Here is a 17,144-nt window from a genome sequence, read left to right on the forward strand (position 1 = left end):
AATGAATGATGATTTTTCTGGAATTAACTAATGTTTTATTTTTGGGAAAGGATTTTTTTTTTATGTAAACCCAAATGGATCCAATTACAAATTGTTGTTTTTTTTGTAAGGAAATCTAATCTCTTTTTATTTTGGCCCTAAAATGAACAGATTTGCTTTGAAGAAAAGCAAGAAAACAGAAACCTATCAAACATTGATGTTTATCTTCGATCAATCGATCGAAGATTATTATCATCACCTCGCATAGACATGCCAAAGACATCCATAAGTAGACACGCGAACCAAATTATTTTTCAATTTTAAACATATAAATCTTGTTCGTGATCAAAGACGAAGAACAACCAAACATCATCATTATAATGGATATCGATTATACCAAGCAAAAAACAAGCAGAAAACAAAGAACATTCAGAATGCGAAAAATTATTTAAACATCCTTGAAAGGTAATAAGAAACTACCAACCACTACGATAATCAACAAGTGTTGTGTATTGATGGAAATGTTGAGCAATCTTGAAAAATATCTTCTGTTTTTTATCCAGAAAAATAGAAATTTCTCATTGCTAATTGGACATTTAATAATAACGAAAAATAAAGGGGAAAAGAAAAAACCAAACATAAATCTTTTGACTGATCTTTTAACAAGGTTGTTGATTTTTGTTTTTTTCAATTTTGAAAATTCAATCATTTTTCTCTTTCTCTCTTCAGAGAGTGAGATAAATCAATTACTTAATCCTTATTTATTTTCTGCGAAAAAAGATTTTTGTTGTTGTTTTGCTGTTGATTTTTGTTGATGTTTGATGCACTTAAAGTTTTGAAGGAAAAAAAAGAAGATAAATTCAATAATATCACTGATATGACTGATTTAATTGATTAATTGATTGGATTGGATATCTTGTGATTGGGTTTGAAATGAACAGGGAAAAAAACGAAAATAATTTGTCTAATTTTCGAAAAAACTGATCAAAGAAAAAAAATTTACCATGAAATTTGGTGGTTAATAAATTCAAGGCGTTGAAAAATACGACATTTTGTTTGTTTAGTGACCAACGAAGAGTGACCAATGAAGAGTGACCAGCGAAAAGTGACCAACGCTGAGTGACCAACGCAGCGCAAAAAAATCAAACGAAAAAAACGAAAACAACAACAACAAAAATGCTATGCTAATTAATTTGATTTTTTTCTTCGGATTTTAATTTTCAGTCAATTTTTATTCTTCTTTTTCTCCTTGATGTCCACGGATATTTTTTCTCCAAAACTAATTTGATGATGCCAAAAAGCAAAAGAAGAAAAAACTCGAGCATCATCTGAATAATTCATCAATCTTATTCTGTTTTTCGTTCGAAAACAACAAAAACAAAACAAAAATTAATTCAAAAAAGCAGAAACCAAGACGACGAAGACGATAACGATGATGACAAACAAGAATTGGTTGAAAAAGAAAATAAGCAAAAATCAAATAAAATGAAATAATCTTTTTTGCGATGGAAAAATTTATCGATAAAATCATCGAAGAAAGCAAGGGGTAAGAAAAAAGGCTTTATCACTATCATTCATCTAATGTTGGTGATGTGTGTGTGTGTGTGTGTGGTTGACCATCAATGCGAGAAGAAGAAGAAAAGAAATAAAATTAAGATAAGAAAAACAAACAACAAAAACAAAAAAACGAAATTGAAATGCTTGTTTGAAGGTCGCTGACACTTTGGCGATCGATGATGTTGATTTTTTTTCCTTTTGAAAATTTTTCTTTTGAAATTTAAAAAAAAAAAATCATTTAAGATTATCGTATTTGAACGAAGCAAAACCAAAACCGAAAAAATAAAATGGTTGATCAAAGCGCTCTAATGGATTTTTCTTTTTCTTTTTTCGTTCGTTTTAACCGGCTTTACTTAATTTAACCCTTTTTTCAAATAAGCAAAGTGAAAAAAAGAAAGAAAACAAAAATCCATTTGATAAGATTGGTTTGAAGTAAGCGTAATTCGTTGAAAACAACAACAACAAAAATTTCACGGTTTTTCAGTCGCCAAAAATGATAACGATGATAATTGTGTGACACATTATGTGTCAACAAGTTTTTCTTTTTCTCTTTTTCCCCTTTTATTTTTTTTCATTGCACCAAATCGTCACCCAAACAAACAAACAAACAAAATGTGATTCGGTGAATCAAAGAATCAAATGAGAAAATCTTTAATATTTCTAATTTCAACCTACGATAATTGTATTCAGGAGAGAGAGAGAAAAATCAATTTACCAAATCATAATCATCATCTGCTGTTACATCTGAATTTGAATTTGTTATCAATCGATCGATCGATCGATTGATTTGTAATGGAAATTTGCTTTTCTGTTTGTTTTTTTCTATCTGTTTGTTTGTTTGTTTGACGCAATACAATAATCCTGGAATTTGTCCAGTAAGAGAAAGAGAATCTGAATTGTCCTGATTCTTTATTTTTGTTGTTGTTGTTGTTGCTTGCTTGCATAAACAAGTAGCCATCCAAACAAACAAACAAACAAACAACAACAACAACCAAGAGAGAAAATTGACATGATTTAGACATTATTAATATTATTATCATCATCATTGTCGATTGCAAATAAGCAATAAGAATAAATTTTAGTTTTTTCTCGCCAAACAAACTGAAAATTCCAATTTCCAATTCAATATTTACGCCAAACAAACAAACAGATAGAAAAAAATCAAATCAAAAATAAAACCAAAAATCACAATTGTTAATAATAAAAGTAAAGCGATATCTGTGCGATTTTTTGTTTTGTTTTGTTTTGTTTTTCATCAGAAAACATCAGATTAGATTGAATAGGAGATAGGAAAAAACGGATGGACAAATTAATAATTCATCAATTTGATTTGAAAATGCTGTTTTTTTTCTCGTTTTGTTTCGAAAATAACAGCCAATTCATTTCATCACATCATCATAGATTCAGGAAATGTTTGTTTCGAATGATGAGAATTCAAATTATTTTTCCTTTTGGTTTGGTTCGATACAGAATCTCTCGATATTCATCGTTCAATATTGGGATTTTTGTTTGATCGATTGATCTCTTTTTTTTTGTTACAACAACAACTTCTCGATCAGAAGAGATTTAGTTTGAAATAAAAATCCAATCAAATTACAATCGAATCAAAATGATGACTTTGACCAGAAAACAAAAATCCTTAGAGGAGGTGTGTAGTAATCCAGTTGGTCCAAAAACATTTGATCACAAGATTTTTATTTTTGGTTGAAAGCAAGAGAGAGAAAGAGCCAAAATTTCAATTTCAAATGTGATTGGATTTCTAGTTTCACTCGAAAAAAAGCATCATCCTTATTGTTTGTTCCGGTAGCATCAAATAATCAGAAAAAAACCATGTAACTTTATTGAACCAGAAACAAAATGAAAACAACAACAACAACAACAAAAATGGAATTGATGAAAAACGAAAATTACATGGATGCTTATAACAAAAACAGACCAAAAAAAGAAAAAATAAAAAATCATTGGCAATTTAATCAACAAAGTTATTATTATGTAATAAGAAAAAAAATACCCAGTCAAAGGTCAATATCAATTAAATGTAATAATATCCAGAGATTCTAAGGTGTCCGGAAACTTTTTTTTTCGTGCTCAAATGAATGTATTTCATTTTCATTTCTCCTGCTGATTATGATGATGATAGAATTCCTGGAACAATTCTCAATGAAGAAAAATAATGAAATTTTCCTTTTTCTTCCACACACATTATTATAATATCATCCATTTTTAGATGTTATTTTTTTTAATTGATATGTTCTTTTTTTCACACATAGAAACAACATTGAAAGAATGAAAAAAGAAACGAATGTAGAAAGAAAAAAGATACATATGTATGTCACATTGACAATGTAACAACCAAGAAATTCTATGATAATGATGATGATGATTATACAATTTTCAGTGGAGCCTGAATATTCTTTAGTGTGTGTGTAAATGTGGCGTGTGTGCGTGTAAATTGCTCATTTTATTTTATTTTTTATTTTGGTTATATGAAAAAAAAGAGCGGCAAATTTTTATTTTGATATTTTTTTTGAAACATTATGGCTGCCATAGTTTTTTTTTCGTTTTAATTCACGGTGTTTTTTTGATGATAATGATGATGATGATGGCACTTTCATCATCATAATCATTATCACTCCACCCAAATGTGTTTGGTCTGTGTGATTTTCATCATCATCATCATTGGTGTGCGTTTGTGTTTTGTGTTTGTAATTGCCTATCGGCTGTTTGTTGAAATTAGTTATTTTGTTGTTGGTTTGGAAAATAACTGTCAAATCGAATATATATTTTAGTTGACGTTGTTGTTGTTGTTGTTGTTTCCTTTTGTCAAATGAAATGTATATGCAAAAGACAAACTAAAACACACACGCCAAACATATAAAAGGTGTCAATTTTTTTTTCACTGTTTTTTTTTCATTCTAACGCTACATTTGAAAAATGATTTGCCAACCAGAAAAACCCCCGGCATACAAAATAAACTTGGGGAGAAAAGAGGGTAATCATAACAATAAAATAAAAAAAGGTGTGCAGTGTGTGATATGATCATGTTTATGTCATGTTTTTTAGTTCCTGAATGTATATTTATGATGATCATAATAATCATCAAGTTTGATTATAATCATTATATTATGATTATGATGATGATCATGATGACAGTTTAATATGATCAACCGATTGATATTTTTGGCCATGACAAAATATAGAACAAGAGAGAGAGAGAGAGAGAGAGAGAATGTTAATGGTAATAATCGTAATGATGATAATGACAGCAGTAATCATAACCACCGGGTGTGATATTGATTCTGATGATCTTTGATCTGATCTGATAAGGTAAGGTGTGATATTTTTTTGTCATTGATCGGGTGTTGTTTGCTATTGTTTGATTTTCATCTATTTCAAGCTACCTGTATTTTTTTTTTTGTCAAACAAAACAAAAAACCCAGGAATATTGTCATATTCATTGAGGCGATTATAATCATTATCGAAAATGATCATCATGCTTACGATGATTATGATGATGATAATGATCACACCATTGCCATAAAGATTTCATGTTTTCTTGGTTACGAATCAAAAATTTTTTGAATTCAAATTCAAATAATAATAAAAAAAACATTGCAATACTTAAATGATAATGAAGGGAGTGTGTGTCGTGTGTTTATATTTTTTGGTTGGTTGCTGGTGATAAAAATATAATGAATATTTATATTACCTAATAACTTTTTTTTCTGCTAGCCACAATATTTTTCATTTATTTTTCGATGATGATGATGATGATGATAATTCAAAGATCAGATCATATTTATCATCTATTAATCATTATAATACGCTATTTAGAAAAAATGAAATGTAATGGACATCGTGATGATAATGATGATGATGATGGTGATATGAAAAACATTCGTTCGGAAAATCCTATTCTATTCTATTCAATCTTTTCAAATGATGATGATGATAATAATGATAATTATCATTACCATTATCATCAATAATTTTCATACACTACAAAACACGATTTTTAAAAAAAAAGCCAGATTTTTAAATAGCCTAAAAAAAATATAGATTATATGCAAATATATTATATTTTTCATATAAATGGTTTTCTCACTTTGATTTTTTTTGTTTTTGTTTTTGTTTTTGGTTATTATTGCTGTTGTTTTGGGGCAACCAGAATACCCACAAACACACGATATGATAATAACACGGTGTGGAAAAAACCAGATTAATCAAGTTTGTTCGCTGTGTTGTTGTTGTTGTTCGCTGTTCAATTCGATCAATATAAAGAATTTTTTTTCAATCATCATTTAAATTATACAAACAGCAGCCTTTTCCCCAATCACACACACAACAAATATATTACATCCCCTTCACTACACTAACGAATTACATTTTGTTTATATCAGTGTTTTTCTCTTTCATCCAATATTTCATTCGATATCACTATCATCAAAAACTATGAAACAAACTGGGCGACATTCATTCATATGTCAACTTGTCAATCATAAACTCGACAAAAGAAGGAAGAAAAATAGGATCTGATTATTTCAAACTACCAAAAAAAACAAACCAACCAACCAAATATAAATATGAGATATATACTTGACTTGAATAGAATGCTTCTGAAATGAAAATGATTCTGATATCGTTACTAATAATACTCGACAAGTAGCAAAAAAGCGATTGTCATAGTGTGAAATGCAAAACAAAACAAAACGAAAAAAGAAACGAAAAACCCTTTTGTAATCATTCGTTCGTCAATTCGGTTTATCAAAAATATCGATTCTTTTTTTTGTGTTTTTTGGTGGTAGGCAAGCAATCAGCAAAGCAAAAAAAGAGAGAAAAACATTGATAACGACAATAACAATAAAAAAAATGAAACGTTTGATTTCATAAAAGAATTTTTTTTTTTTGATGAAGAATCGATGATGATGAGAATGGAACCGATTCCTGTTGTTGTTTTTTTTTGCTTTCCATTTTCAATCGTCATAATGGAATTTCGTTTTGCTGTTGATTTTCTCTCTCTCACTGTACGATTCTGAAATTATTATTTATTGCCAGAAAATAAAAAACTTTGAAACCAGAATATTTCCAATCACAACCAAGTAACCAAAAAAAGAATTTGATCCTGGAACAACAACAACAAAAACAACAAAACACATTTACTTTCATCCAAAACTGGCATGAAACATGATGAAAATAAATGAAATGAAATGATGATTTTTGTTGTTTTTTTCGGGCAACAAACAAAAAAAAAACAAAGAAAATTTCCATAAATTGAACATTCTCATTGTCGACAGTAACAGTATTTTTGTTCTTCGTTTACCTGTCACACAAGATTTTCAGTGAAAACAAAACAAAAAAAACTTGCAGAAAAAATTATTCATCAGGAATTTCTTTCACTGTTTCAGTGAGAGAAGAAACAAAAAAGTGTCAATCAATTTGCATCACTGATGGTTAACAACAACAACATCCAAAACAAAAAACGGAATAGCGTGACATGAATATTTGAAATCGCAGAAAATTCCCTGCAAGAATTTGTTGAATTTTCTTTTTTTTTCGTGGGCAAAATTTTCCAAAATCAAACAACAAAAATGTAACGGAAAAAAAAGTAGCCAACGAAAAAAAAACTGCTGCTGTAGCAAACATCCATTATGTGGATATGGTCGAATGATTTATCATTTGATTTTTGTTTTTTTATTTTTTTAAATTTTGATTGATTGATTGACATTGTAGCAATATTTGGCCAAAAGAAAATATTACCATCCTACATTTATTGGATAAACTGATTATGAACAAAGGAAAAAAAAATGTTGTTGTTTTTTTTCAACCATAATCTGTTTTCACAAAGCAAAGCAAACGAAAAAAAAAAAGATGACATTTTTGATTTCTGTTCAAAGAAATGATGATTGCCATATTTCACTCGTATGTTTTTCAACCGGAACATTAATAAAGCAAAAATCATCATTATTAACCAATTTTGTTTGATGATTGATTGATCTTTGAACATGGAAACAAATATCGAAAAACTATCATTATTTTTTTTGGCCATTGAATTGTGTGACAATTCGGTGATAAGATAGGTATGATCATCATCATCAGCATCAGGTGCAAAAAGAGATTCACATAGCAGAAAACAACAAGGCAACAACAACAAATCTGACATTTATGACATTTCTTCTTTCTTTCTATGAACTCTCGGTACATAAGATGTTTTCAATCAAAAAAAAAAAAAATCATGTTTTGTGTCAACAACATTCGATTATTGATTAATAAATTTTCTTATATGTGTGTGTGATAAGACGGTGACAAATAATTTTTTTACACCGATCAATCGATTGATGATGATCATTTTGTTCATCCTCTGTGAAAATTTGGGTTTTTTTTTTAACTTTTCGGTAAAGTTTTAATGATTATCGTGTTTTTTTTTGTTTGGACGATCATCATGATGACCGAACAACCAAACAAAAATTAGAAAATACTACCGGATTCTCACGCCTTCGATAATAACGATGTCAGAATCATTAAGATGATTTTTTGGTTTGATGATGAATGAAACCTGATGCGTGTGAAATTTTCATTTTTTTTCATCATTTTTTTTCCATTGGGAACCAATTGAAGAAGAAAAAAAAATGTAAGTTTTTAATTTCAATTCAATCAAGGTTTTTCTTTTGGCTGCTGGCTTTTGATGAGAATTATTATTATTATTATTATGATGAAATACGATCGATACGATTGATTCCATCACTGTATGGATATATGGTTTGATTGTTATGGAAAAAATAAACTAATGTCGAATGAGTAACAAGAGAAACCCAAAAAAAATCAACCAACCAACCAAAATTTCAATTTGATTATGTAATTTGAGCCGGTTGAACGAAAAAAGAAAAAAATGAAAAAAATAACCGGTTGATTTGAAAAGCAATACCGTTAATTGAATTAATGAATTTTTTTCTTTCTTTCTCTGTCCGGGAAATTACTTTTTTGCCCAGGAAAAGAAAAAAAAATTTTTGTCAAATCATAATCGGATCTAAATGTTAAATCATCATCTGCTAATGATGTTGGTTTTTGTAATGAAGTTTTTTCTGTTGCTAATTTCTCATGGTTTTATTTTGAACAAAAAAAATAAAATCCAAATGCAAATTTCTTAATTACAAATCAATCATTAATGATTTTTTTTCTTCAAAAAACACTAATCATTATTCAATGGAACAAAAAAAAATGTTTAATCTGATAAAGCATTGATATTTTAGACAATATTTTTTGAACAGAATTAAAAAAAACTTTACAAATCTAAGGGAAAATTGGATTAATTGATTTGATGGAAAATTACTTCGTTTTTTTCCAAAAACATGATGACCACCAACATAACTATAGTAGATTTAATGATTCCAAATTTCATAATCATCAACAGCAAAAGCAACATTATCATTTTATAAAATTGTCGAAAATGATTACTGGGATTTTTCATTCTCTCTCTCTTTCTCTACAATTTGAAAATGGCTATTATTAAATTATCATCATCCCTTCTTTTTGGCCAATCGATCTTCATCAAGCATCCAACCGACGTTGAAATAGCCAACAACAATCATCCATTCATGTGTCTATTAAATGATTATTATTATTAGATAATCGTTTGATCATCACATTACATAACATCCAATTCAGTAAGTAATCATCATATCATTTTTTTCGTTTCTAAAAAACAAAAGCAAAACATCTCGACAATTTGTTCTGAATGTTGAAAACAACAAATGGCTGGTAATTTTTTTTATGTTTTCTAAACATCAATTCCATCATCATCATCATCATAATCAACAGATGTTTTTTTTAGGTTTATTTCATTTTTTGGAATTGAAAACAAATTGGATAATTGACCATTATGATCCACATTACAAAAAAACTACAGCGGCATTTTGTTAATCGACAAAAATGTGAATTTAATCAATCCATTTTGAAGAAAGAAGAAAACAAAAAAATTGTTTGCATGGCCATGTAATTAAATAATTTTTGTTTCGGCTTGCACAAATGTATGTCACTTCAGAAAGCAAGATTTTAAAAATCTGATTAGAACAAAACAACAACAGGGCCAAAAATAACATCAAAGCAATTAATGTGTGATTCATTTGATTTCAAAAAAAAAAAAAAAACAAAACGAAGAAAAGAGAAAAAACGAAGAAAATTGGATCAAAGAAAAACTTTTTTTTCTTTGAAATAAAATAGATTTTATTTCAAAAACGTGCCGCCAAAAAAAAATTTGATTGTATCAAAAACACAGATAAACATCTTTGATTAATTCTTTTTTTTATTATTAGCATCATCATTTTGTTGTTGTTTTTTTGATTTAGATCTTATTATTATTATCCCCCCATTTAATACCATTTCATTCATTCATCATCAAAGATGATTATCAAATGGTTAATATAATAATAATTCGATCCGATGATAATCGGGTTTTTTGTTTGTTGGTTTTGGTTATTGCGGCATTATACCCGCAACATTGTATCCCATCATCCACCATTATCCGATTATATTAGCCAAAAAGATTTGTCTTTAAAACAATCAAACAGAAACAGAAAATTGGTTTTCATTTCAAAAAATGTCTTTGGGTGTAATGTTTTATGTCTAGTTAAGGCAACAACAATCGAATAATCACCATTATCATCATCATCATAATTTGGCCATTTGTGGTGATTTTCGAATGCAAGAAATGAAAGAAATTCGTGACCAAGACGTTAAAAACTATATGATGTGATGATGGGTAATCATTATTTTTTTTTCAAAATTTTTTATGAAACAAATTAAAGAAAATGAAAAAAACAACAACAAAAAAAAATTTAAACAAATTTTTTTTGTTTCTCTTTAGTTTAATCTAATTTGTGTGCGTATAATTTCTTTTTGTTGTTGTTGTTTTTTAACGAAGAAAATCTATAGATTTACAAAGTAAAAAAAACAAAAAACAAAATCAGACGAAATAAAAAAATAAAAATTACAAATTCACACCGGTCATTATATAGATGATATTAGACAAAATCATCTGATCTGATCCGATCTATACGTCTAAATCGTGCCGAAATATCATCATAATATACATTTTTTTGTTTCAACAAAATCAACCATCAAAGATCAACGATCAGCGATTATCATCATTATCATGTTGTCGATTTATCGTCAATAATTATCAGACAACAACAACAACAACAACAACAAATAATAATAATAATGATGATGATCAATGAGATTTTATCCATAAAATCTTTCATAATCAATATGATGAATGTTTTATATAAATATAGATGGATGGATAAGATAGATGGATGTATGGATGAATAAGTGATGATAAGTGTGATGCCGGTATTTATTTATTTTTTTATGACCGGATTATTATTATTATTATATCAATAATAATAATCATCATCATTATAATTGATGGTGATATAAACATCTTTCTCTCCAACTCTCATCACTATGATGCAAGTGCAATCGATACGAAACAGCAAACGATAAATGCTTGTGGTCACGACATACACGAATTATGAAGAACAAAACAGACCGGGAGAAATTTTTTCCAAACAAAATTATGATTAGAATGTTTTTCATATATCGATAATTTTCTGCTTGTTTTTGATTTTCTTCAAAAAAAAAAATCGATCATTAAACACTTATACAAAGTTGAAAAAAAAAGTCAAACAGAAAATCAAGTAAAGTAAGTAGATGAAAAGAAAGATGAAAATTTCAACACCTACCTTTATCGATGATGACGATAATGATGATGATCCTGGAGCCGAATTGTTGTTGCTGTTGTTGTTTTGATTGATCAAAGTTGTTGTTGTTGTTGTTGAAACATTTATATCTTTTTTCATTGATGAATGTTGTTGTTGTTGTTGTTGTTCATCAACATCAATTTCCATATCAATATCAATTCCTTCATCATCATTATTTGGATTTTCATTTTGGTTGTTGTTGTTGTTGTTGTTGTTTATAATAATAGAATTATTATCAGTAGCAGAAACTGTCGATAATGATAATGATGATGATGATGGTGATAATTGTTCACCGTTTTTGTTTGATGCAACAATCACTGGCACATGTGCATCAACAACAATTACACCATTCGATGATGATGATGATGTTGATGATGATGATAATGATGATGTGGATGATGATATAGATTCTGGTGATTTTGGTGATTCTTCTGGTTGTTTTGTGATAACAGAATCGAAATTATCACCATTAGTAGAAGCAGCGGCGGCTGCAGCAGCAGCTGCTGCTGCTGCTAATCCACTTGCAGTAACTAATGCCTGTTGTAATTCATTCGACCATATTGATTGATTTAATTGATGATATAATTGTTGATAACGATGATAAAAATATGGTGATAATGAATTTAAATCGATTCCTGTGATTGAAGTTGAATTAGCAGTAGCAGCTGCAGCAGCAGCAGCAACAACAGGATGAGGTGGTGGTGGTGGTGGAACAATTAATTTTGTTGTTGATGATGAAAATGAAGCAGTAGAACCAACAACAGGTGTAATAGGTACAGTAGCATTTGTTGGTGATAATAATGATGTATGATGTTGATGATATGCTTGTGTTTGATGATGATGATGATGATGAAATGCGGATAAAATCTGATTCGAATGGTCATTGTTAATAACCGATGAAGATGATGTTCCATTTGTAATTGATTCACCTGCCGTTATGGTATTTGTGGACAATGTTGTCGACGTTGTTGTTCCAATGCTATTTGCCATTGTTGCCATACATGAAGATGAATTTAATTCATTCAAAATACCCGATGTCGATGATGATGATGATGATGAATTCTCATTGCTAGAATCATCATCATCATCATTGAATGATGAACAAAAGCCATTTATTAATGATTTTTTTCGATCTTGTTGTTCACGTTGTTCTCGGCTATTAGCATCTTCATTGTTTACAATTGTTTTTCCATTATTTGTTGTTGTTGATGATGCTTCGGTTTTTGTTGTTGTTGTTTCGGTTGTTGTTGTTGTTGTAGATGTTGTCGAACTACCGAAATGAGAATCTAATGAAAACAAAAAAAACAAAACAATCAATATTTAGGTGACAAACAAACAAACAATGTTGTAAACAAAGCAAACAAACAAACCACATCAAATAAATCGAGATTTTTATGATGTGCCAAAAACCAGACAGAAAAAATTCATTAAATACTTTTTAATTGCTATTCACCCACGCCACACATTTTACTACCTGTTTTTATTAATTTGTTTCCGGTTTTAGTCAAACAAACAGTAGCCAAAAACAGAAAACCGGCCTCATCATCAACATACAGACAGATGACAGGTGTAATTCAAAATTTGCATGCACCTACGCCACACACACTCAATCACGTAATAAGCCTTTTTTCGGTGAAAAAAAGCCGCATCAAACTAAAATCTCATTTCCGTTTAGTTTTTTTTTTTTGGTTTCATTCAACAAAACAAAAGCGAAAACAGCAGAAGCAGATAAAAGCAGGCAAAAGGCCGGATGATGATGCAAAAAAAAAAAAGTCTTATTCCTTTGAATGTTGGTGGTGGTTATATTCAAGGTAGATAGGTAATATGATCGGTTCATTGATGCGAATAAACAACAACAACAACATTGACAAATACACCCAAACCAACACAAATTACATTATAAATAAATGGATAATTGGTTATCTGGCTAATTTTGACTATTGTAACCCAGAAAATTACTACTATTTCTACACAAATTGTTTGTTTGAAATCCGGAAAATTCTTTTATTTAAATTAAAAAAAAATCCTATTCATCCATAATACGCCCTTGAAAAAAACATTGTAATTTATCAAATGTAATTCGTCAATAACATTCCATTTTTGTTTTGTTTTTTCTGTTTATAGGTTGAAAAAAATGGCCAAAAAGAAAAAAAAACAGTGAGAGAAAATGGCAATATTTGTTTGGCCAAAAATGTCTGTCTCTTTTTTGCCTTTTGATTGGTGTCCGTTCTTCTTCTTCACAAACAACATCATTATCAATTTACCAATGGCGCATCGTATTTTGGCTTTTTCGTTTTTTTTCTTCAACACAGGCCAACAACAGTGAAGAAAGAAAGGAAAAAAAATCCGGCGTCAACAGAAAAAAACAGCAAGAAAGAGAGAGAAAATGCAGGCCTTCCAAAAATTGATGTTATAAAGTGAAAATATAATAAGAAAAAAATAAAATCTAAATGCCGGCACACATCGATAAAGAAATAAAGAAAGAGAGGGAGAGAGAGAGAGAAAGATAGGCAACCCGAATAAAGAAGAAGAAGAAAATAAAAACGGGAAAACACAGCAGTGTATGTGTGCAATGGAAAGAAACGTCTTCTGTCGCCTTCTTTGTTGTTTGGTTTTGTTTGTTGGTTTGGTTTGGTTTGAGTTTATTTTGGCCACCAAATAAAAAGAAAAATTGAATAAAAAGAAGAAAATTGAATGGGTGGAGCCATGATCAATTGGGAGCCTCCTTTTTATTTCTCTTTTCCATTTTCTTGATTATTATCATTTCCCTATTTGACTTTCTCTCTCTCTCTCTCTCTCTCTCTCTCTCTCTCTCTCTCTCTCTCTCTCTCTCTCTCTCTCTCTTTCTCCATATTGAACATCTGAATTCATCAAAATATCGACTAAAAGAATGCCAAATCTTATGTCCGAAGACGACTAATGATAAGGAATTATTATTGATTGAATGGCGCCCAAATGTTTTTTCATTAATAAAGTTTCAGCAATGAACAAATGGATAGATCAAATAGAACTGAGATATTAATCAAAAAAATAAAAATAAAAATACTTACAAAGATAACGTTTAGCTGCTGCGGTTGACATTATTTACATTTAGATTTTCTTTTTTCTTTTGGTTTTGTCTTTTTGTTGATTTTTGTTTTTCATTGAAAAAAAAATTCAAATTTTCACCATAAGGAATCCCGGTAAAATTGCATTTCTGCTCTGTTTTGTTTTCCCGCGAAGATATTGCCATAAAACCGAAAAAAAACAAAGTAGCAAAAAAAAAGCCAGAAAAAATCAATTTTCAACGATTATTATTCACTTTGATTCATTGCCGTCATTATCATTATCATGAATTTTTTTCCCAAACAAAACAAAAATGCGTAGGATTCCGTACAAAGTGGTCAGAAATTGATAATGAAAATTTTTTTTGTTAACCGGAAAATGTTACTAGCGAAATGAATTTATTGCCACAAAGTAATCATTATTGAATAAAACACCGACACACACAGACGAATAAAACCCACAGCAATAAAACATTCAGAAATTGAAATTGAAAACTTTACCGGGCGTACGCCAACACACTTAAACTAGATTAAATCAATGATAATGATGATAATGGTGATGAGCGCACCCTGATATTCACGTAACATATACTAACACACCCACTCTATGTGGAAAAAAATAGATTACAAACAGATAGCGGTGATGGCTACTTGATGATTGAATTCTTTCTTCACATTATAATCATCATCATCATCATTGAGTATCGAATGATCAAAAGATGATATGGATATTGCCGATGAAATGTTGTTGGATGTGGAAAAATGTTTATTTTTTTTCTTGTTTGCCAGGTTTGTGACAATGAAAAACATTACTTAATCAAGAATCAGTGATATGATGCACGCAGAATGATGGTGGAATACAAAGTGTTAAAAACCAGTAATGTTTTTTTTTCTTTCATTTCTTCATTTTTTGTTTTCTTAATTAGATAATGTTTTTTTTAACTTCAAAATCTTCCTATTCGGGATGTTATTTTTTTTGTTTTGTTTCAAACAAAGCACAAGGGGATTAAGAAAAGAAAAGAAAAAAATTCATTTTCCATTTGTGTGACATGTGTTCATTAGTTGTTGTTTTCTGTTGCTGGAAAAAACTAAAATCAATTTTCATTTTAAATTCTAGTTGATGTGATGGTGGGAGACTAGATTTTTTTTGGTGTTTTTACAAAGATGTTTAGAGAATGGACCGTTTTTTTCGTGGATTCTTAGAATCCATTCTGGATTCTTGATTTAATCAACCCAGAATTTTACGCGGAATTATTGACTAATAAAAGTCAAGGTTAAGAAAAAGAATCAAAATCAAAATAAATGATGGCATTTTTGATGGTTGGTGGTTGATGATGATGGTTTTTTTGAAGCAAAAACAAATCAGTTTTCGGTTGATCAGAATCATCAGAATGACTAGATTAGTCAGAAAAAAATTGGTCGAAATTGCACAATCAAACAAACGAACAAACGGGAAAAACACAAAGTTTTTTTTACAAAATTTAAAAAAATTACCGTAAGCGATACGGATGTTTTAAAAGAAAAATGACACGAACAAACGAACGAACGAAATCAAACTGAAAAGAAAAATACAATAAAGTTTTACGTAAAATACGAAACTGAACTGAAATGATGAAGAATGAAACGAAACGAAAAAGAGAATCGACATTCGACATCAAAATTCGGCTTATGCAACACACACACAATCCCGATATAAAAAAATAAAATACAAAAACTGCAACATTTTTTTGAACTACTAGCAATGATTTTTCTCATTGCTAGTGGTTCATATGAATGTTAGTATCCCCAGTAGTGTTTGGATTGAAAATTTGAAAAAAACCAGTTTTTTTTTGCGCGCGTAATTGCAGTAGCTCTTTGAATATATGGTATCCACAAACACAGGCAGAGAAAGAGAGAGAAATGAAAAAGAAGAAGATCCACAAGGATAATAAAGAGGTTGAAGAAAAAAGGTGGAGCCATTCCGGCGCCTGTTTTTTTTTGTTTTCCATTGTGAATGAACAAAATTCTTGCTGTTGTTGCAATCAACGCAACACTATTCTATTATGCCGACCAATTGCAAAGAAAAGATTGCCGCCGATGCTACTGATTATGAAATCAGAACCGGCTGCTGCCGATTCTTGGTTGCAACATTTGGATGGACGCATGGATAATAGATGATTTTTTTTACAATATTCTGGTAACCGCAAACGCAATATATTTTTTTCCGGACCCTTATTTTTTTTTGTTGTTATTCTTCTATATCACATTTGACTGCTATCCGGTACATAAGTCCGGTGCGCGCGGTATATGGAATTTTTCCAGAATTTTTCTTCTTCTTTTTGAGTTTCTCGGTATTCATTCGGCAAGAATACGGCACCAAAAAAAAAAAAAGAATTACTGCTACCACTACTACTATTGAATTACGTGTGTGTGTGCGTATGAAATTCCATTGCAGCAATTTACCACTACTACTACCCTACACAAAAAAAAATTACCCAGGGACCCAATTGTAAATTATTATCATCACAATTTGGGAGCCAAATATAAAAAATTGCAACAATTTATTCTATGTGTGTAAGCATAGTATTATACAAAGTGTATAGTTGATTGTCGGGTTCGTTAGAAACGAAAAGAAACTGTGTTGCAATGTCGACGATCATCAATGTGCAATTTCCATCGAAGAAGAACCAGATTTCTTTGCACATTTTTTTGGTGAATCCGTCCAGTTCGACCAAAACGGTCGATCCGATCAGTCGACAGTCATTGTTGTCGATGATTTCCACTATAAACGATGTTTATTTTCTTCATCTTATTCGACGCAAATCGA

General features: G+C 29.8%; 1 protein-coding gene across 1 annotated transcript; it reads right to left on the bottom strand.

Annotated features, from left to right (window-relative positions):
• Positions 1-10,517: 10,517 nt before the first annotated feature.
• Positions 10,518-16,010, bottom strand: LOC142646076 (uncharacterized). The gene is made up of 2 exons (XM_075824095.1): positions 14,345-16,010; positions 10,518-12,580 (listed from the first exon to the last, which is right to left on the bottom strand). The coding sequence occupies exons 1-2, from the start codon at positions 14,373-14,375 to the stop codon at positions 11,193-11,195; spliced, it is 1,419 nt and encodes a 472-aa protein (XP_075680210.1). The 5' UTR covers positions 14,376-16,010; the 3' UTR covers positions 10,518-11,192.
• Positions 16,011-17,144: the final 1,134 nt, after the last annotated feature.

This window comes from Dermatophagoides pteronyssinus, unplaced genomic scaffold (genome assembly GCF_027571235.1).
Source record: "Dermatophagoides pteronyssinus isolate colony J.1.1.1.1 unplaced genomic scaffold, Derpt_VIB-CSIC_2022.12 sq0048, whole genome shotgun sequence".
Classification (NCBI taxonomy): Eukaryota; Metazoa; Arthropoda; class Arachnida; order Sarcoptiformes; family Pyroglyphidae; genus Dermatophagoides; species Dermatophagoides pteronyssinus.

Coding starts and splice junctions, on each gene's coding strand:
- LOC142646076 (XM_075824095.1), bottom strand. CDS start 14,375: ATGTCAACCGCAGCAGCTAAACGTTATCTTT. Junction 12,581..14,344: donor AGCAGCTAAACGTTATCTTT/GTAAGTATTTTT, acceptor TGTTTTCATTAG/ATTCTCATTTCGGTAGTTCG.